General features: G+C 40.1%; 1 protein-coding gene across 1 annotated transcript; it reads left to right on the top strand.

Moving 5' to 3' along the window:
• Positions 1–403: 403 nt before the first annotated feature.
• Positions 404–5663, top strand: LOC129816323 (T-box brain protein 1-like). The gene is made up of 6 exons (XM_055870655.1): positions 404–1909; positions 2218–2372; positions 2674–2795; positions 3120–3278; positions 3442–3503; positions 4111–5663. The coding sequence occupies exons 1-6, from the start codon at positions 1215–1217 to the stop codon at positions 4946–4948; spliced, it is 2031 nt and encodes a 676-aa protein (XP_055726630.1). The 5' UTR covers positions 404–1214; the 3' UTR covers positions 4949–5663.
• The last annotated feature ends 262 nt before the right edge of the window (positions 5664–5925 follow it).

Below are 5925 nucleotides of genomic sequence, written 5' to 3'. Positions count from 1 at the left end.
TACAAATTATTGGTCTACATCTCACATTTGGATAACCTATAATGTATTTCAGTCAATAAGTAAATAGTTGGAGTTTTGCCAGCCTTGTAAAGCAAGACACAGCATCGTCTTGGCTCAGTCTGGACCACAACGTTCAGGTTGGATTTTGTCCAATGACGCTGTCACACTGCCCATGCACATCAATGAAGCTCTCATACGGATAAACAGTCAAAATGATGAGATGAAATCGACCTTTAATGCAGAAATATTTTTAGAGGAATATCAGATTTTCCCTTTTTCCCTGTGTATTATTAATTAGGCCTATAACTGCTGATCAAACAATGAAACTCAAGAGTCCACTCGTTTAATAATAGCAGTGCTATGCTATAACATCATTGAACAAAAAGATTTTATACATTTGTTAAAATTCTGAAATTTCAAAATGACTTTCATAACGTTATTTTCTTGGTGTTTATTCCCCGTTCTTGCTGATTTTGACGGTGTTTTTATTTTATTTGTCATTGCACTCACTGTTATGAGTGCTCTGATTCATAACTTTGGACCAGTATAATGAAATATTTACCTGCCTTGAGACTCATAAACACATTTCAGAGGAACGGCATGATTTCACGCTATCACAAACATTTTAAAGCATGAAGTGCACTGCCTGTCATTGCCTGTCACTTTTGGTATGTTCATAATATATTTGTGTTTCTCCGGTAGACATACTTTGCCACTCTTACCAGATGAATAGGTAAATAACGTATATTTCCCATAACAATGTCGAAATCTACAGGGGAAAAACGTAACTATGATTCCGGCCTATTTTTGTTGATATTTGTATGAGCATGTGGCAATGCATCATTAAGATAATAAACAATTAACATTGGTGTGATATCTACACAAATATATCACATAAAGTAAAATGTTATCAAATAAGGACTGGCTGATTGTCTCTGCAAGCAAATAGGGTTTATGGGCAAAGCCCTCATGATTATCCTAATTAAGTGCTGTCTAATTAAATTATTGTCTTGAGCTAACCAATAGCAATAGTTGTTTCATTAGCAATGCATGATGAGTGATGAATAGCAAATCCTTCCTGATTGCAGGATAGTGTCAATTGGCTCATTTGCTCTTACTCAAGGTGACTGAAAACATAGGAAGGCGATTTTTTTGCGTGTGTTATATAGAGTTTGGAGTGGACAAAAGCTTGCGATTCCATATATGTTGCGTTAATGTTGAGAGCTATGCAGCTCGAGAATTGCACTAGTGGGCTCTCCAAGAAATGTCTGAATGTGGGCAGTGGCTACCCAAGCTCCGATGGATCTGAGCTCTCCTTGCAGGACCATCCTATTATATCTGCTAATGACAACCTGGAGAGAAGTTCAACTCCGAAAAAAAATTCCAGGGGGATGACGAACCAGTCAGAGGCAGACAATTTCCCCGACTCCAAGGACGCATCAGGGGACGTCCAGAGAGGCAAACTCTCTCCTGATCCTCACGGAGTCTCTGAAATTCGTCATAATTTCGATGGATCTCCAGGAGAAAGGTATACCCTTTCGCAATCTAGCCAACCACAGTCAGTCTCAGCAACTCCAAGTACTATGTTCCCCTATCCGAGTCAACATGGACCAACGCACCCGGCTTTTTCTATCGGGAGCCCGAGTCATTATTTGGCCCACCATCCAGTCATCACTAATGGAGCGTACAATAGTCTTCTGACCAACAGCTCTCCGCAAGGCTACCCAACCGCGGGTTACCCATACGCACAACAGTATGGACACACTTATCAAGGAGGGGCGTTCTACCAGTTTTCCTCGGCGCAAGCTGGGCTGCTGCCTGGGAAAGCGCAGGTGTATCTGTGCAACAGGGCCCTGTGGCTGAAGTTTCACAGACATCAAACAGAGATGATAATCACCAAACAAGGACGGTAGGTTTCCTCAGCTACATTAATTTTAATCACAAGTTTGGTATAGCTTGTGAAGTAATACGCATGAGTCCGATTTGTTTTAAATAAGGAAGGGCATTGCAATTGTAATTCGTTTAATATATTGCCTTTATTATAAATTACAATTAAAACATTTGAACTGACTATGTTTTTCTTCAATTGTTTCAGTAATACTTTCAAATACTTTCAAATTGGGTAAATCACCAAATGTTGGACAGGGTCTATTATGCAGGACATTTACACCGATCTTGACCAAATATTATTTACATATTTTTAATTATTACCCGCAGACGAATGTTCCCCTTTTTGAGTTTCAACATTTCTGGTCTGGATCCGACGGCGCACTACAACATATTTGTGGATGTTATTCTTGCTGATCCAAATCACTGGCGATTCCAAGGTGGCAAGTGGGTACCATGTGGCAAAGCGGACACCAATGTGACAGGTAGGCCTTACGTTCCTCTACATCTCTGTGAACAATACAGTGATGATAATGGTTGATAATTAAGAGTAGTTTATATTATAAAAAGAAGAATCATCTTCAATTGATTCTGCCGTTCCAAGAAGAATCATCTTCAATTGATTCTGCCAAACCAAGCTAACACGCAACATTAGGCTAATACAATCAAAAAATGATATCATCGAATTAATGTAATTGAAAATCAATATTGTGATGTGTATGATATTTTGTAAAAACAACGCATTTCAATGTAGGCTATGTAATTTCTTTGCTTTTTTTTATACAGGAAACAGGGTGTACATGCACCCGGACTCTCCAAACACCGGTGCGCACTGGATGCGCCAAGAAATCTCATTTGGAAAGCTGAAATTAACGAACAATAAAGGAGGCTCAAACAACACCGGACAGGTCAGCTACGACCTTGTTTTAAAAACGTCAAATATTATGATCAGAGACATTCAAAGACCCTGAATTAACTATTGAGCGGTGTGCATGGATAGAGTTTGTTGCGCACACCGTATGCAGTTATTACACAATATTTATTAGGTCTTTCTCCAATGATACATCACCATCAAAAGGTCAAATAACAGTTTTCATAAAATGTCATAAAAACGAAAGCCTTACCCTGTCTTCAGTTTGGGTCATTTAGCCTACATCATGGCTTATTGGCTCCAAATGTAGGTCGAAATTGACAGTGGTCATGGAATCTCTTCCTTAATTGTATACCTCCAGATGGTGGTTCTACAATCGCTTCACAAGTACCAGCCCAGGCTCCATGTGGTGGAAGTCAACGAAGACGGAACCGAGGACTCCAGCCAACCTGGAAGAGTACAGACGTTCACTTTCCCAGAAACACAGTTCATCGCAGTCACAGCTTACCAGAATACCGATGTAAGAAAATCGGATTGATGATAATTCCATTCGTTAAGTATTCTAGTATTGTTGCCTTTCGAAAGACACATTTCGTTTGGCATATTCGGATTTGCAACGTAATTAGGAATACACAACTACGTGCACCTATTCCTAACATCTGCTTACTTGTTTTTGTGTGCAGATTACCCAGCTAAAAATCGACCACAATCCATTTGCTAAAGGATTTCGGGACAACTATGACACGTAAGACTATTTGCCATTTGTTCTTGATCCCTTCTCATTATGAAACAGTTTGTTTCGTTTGGTTCTTATTCTCTCGGGCAATACAAATTATAGAGTTTATGTAAATGAAGTGTAGCATAGGCTACCTCGTAATGATTTTGCTCATGTTCAATTGAAATGTAAAGAAATGTAACTGTCAGGAAAAATTTATTTTGTGTCCTCGTTGATCAAAATGTAAATGTTCTTGAATATCAATGGGGACACATTTGATCATACCCACTAGGCACACACTCGTTCAATCAACGTTGTGTCCATGTATTTCAACGAAATTATGTTGAACCAACGTGGACTAGAAGTTTAATTGACGTCTGTACCCAGTGGGTAAGCATTATATTTTGGAGTAGGCCTTTGTACAATCCAATATAATTACCACATTATAAAATGGTGACAATTTTATCACGACATTTATTTGCTGATGTCCCCTCCCCCAAAACATAGTTTATTCAGCATTTTTATCAAATGAGTCATGAACAAAGTTTGTTCCATTCTTGCACATCACATTGGCAGTGACAACCTTAGCCCATGGTGATTCATAATTTGTTTGTCTGTTTCTTCCTCGTCTTTTCAGTGTCTACACAGGTTGCGACATTGACCGGTTAACACCATCACCGGGTGACTCGCCTCGCTCTCAGATCATGCCTGGTGCGAGATATGCCATGGCTGGTTCTTTCCTACAGGACCAATTTGTCAGCAGTTATGCCAAATCTCGCTTTCACCCTGGCGTAGGGACTGGACCTGGCACGGACCGCAGCGTCCCACTTAGTAACAGCTTGCTATCCCCGCAACAAACCGAAGAGCCCACAGTTGCATCCCCGCAGCGATGGTTTGTCAACCCTGCCAATAACCGACTGGACTTTGCCGCCTCGCCATACGATGCTGCCGCGGCTGCTGATTTTGCCGGTAACGCGGCCACCCTGCTGTCCTACGCAGCAGCTGGAGTAAAGACACTTCCACTGCCCACTACAGGGTGCTCAAACAGACCTCTAGGTTACTATGCCGACCCTTCCGGCTGGGGCACACACACACCACCCCAGTACTGCAGTAAGTCTAGCTCTGTGCTCTCTTGCTGGCCAACAAATTCTGTTAGCAGAACAGGCACGTCCAACTACCTGGTTGATAACGCGGACACCATCCCAACAGAAAGGTCACCCATCGGAGGGTCTAACGAGGCAAAACCAAAAGACTTATCCGAATCCAGCTGGATAGAGACGCCGTCTTCAATCAAGTCGATTGATTCAAGTGATTCTGGTATCTTTGAGCAAGCTAAACGGAGAAGAATTTCACCGTCTGCCACACCGGTTTCGGAAACAGTGTCCCCGTTGAAATCTGAGATCTTGCCTCCAAGAGAGTGTGAGAAAAATTGCGTCAAGGACATTGGTTACTATAGTTTCTATCCACACAGTTAGACAACCACAAAACAGGGGGGGGGGGGGGGTGTTCTATTTAGATTAATCTATCTTCATATGCAACTGATAATATCCAACTGATAGGCCGATCAGTTGTAATGGACCAATATTGGACCAATATTGGACCAATATTGACGAACGATTAGAAAATGTCGGCTTGTAGCGCATAGGCCTACTGGGGAAATTTAGGCGACATTTACAGTTAACATTATAAGTTTGCTATCTAATAGCTGAAGGCCTACATACAGTAACCTATTTCATTTAAACTAGTTTTAATCAACAGCTATTGTCTATTGTAATTATGAAAATGATGTACATAATAAGCTATTTAACCATTTTGTCATATTGTGAAATGATTGTAAACTATTGAATTGATTTGTAAGAATTTGAAGGATAGAAATAGTTGTTAGTTGTGTTTTAAAAACGCACATCGTAGGCCTATGATATAGTCAAGCGATCTCATACAATGTGATAAAAAAAAAAACGATTGAGAGAGGTCTATGATGGCTATTTCGTTGTGTAACAGAGTGAGATCTGAGTACACGTAGCCTAATTATTTATGTTCCCATTGTAGTACTCTATGCCCATAATGTTCAATCACAGTGTCAGTAGAAAACATTCAGATGCTAGACATTTGAGGACACAGCCATTTGATCAAACTCAAAATAAGACAGACATTCATTATAGGTGTGGTAATAAACGTTATACGTGTTAATATAGTGTCCTTTTTACTACATTAATAAGAGAAAAAACATGTAATTTTCAAGTCTTTCTCTGACCATCCATACTTTTTTATAGATTGTGTTTTATGTGGAAGCTTCTGTATCTGCTGTAATGTGCTTCATTGCAATAAACGATATAAAAGCTAATTACCTGGAGCAAGAAGCTATCATCCTTCTAAATCCAAACTAGCCTATGCATGTACCAATGATGAAATAATGAATTTCTGTGGCTCAAGTTCATATTGATTGGCCTGC

The sequence above is a fragment of the Salvelinus fontinalis genome, chromosome 19 (genome assembly GCF_029448725.1).
Source record: "Salvelinus fontinalis isolate EN_2023a chromosome 19, ASM2944872v1, whole genome shotgun sequence".
NCBI classification, from domain to species: Eukaryota; Metazoa; Chordata; class Actinopteri; order Salmoniformes; family Salmonidae; genus Salvelinus; species Salvelinus fontinalis.
The sequence above is the reverse complement of the archived record's forward strand: the minus strand, read 5'-3'. Positions and strand labels throughout refer to the sequence as shown.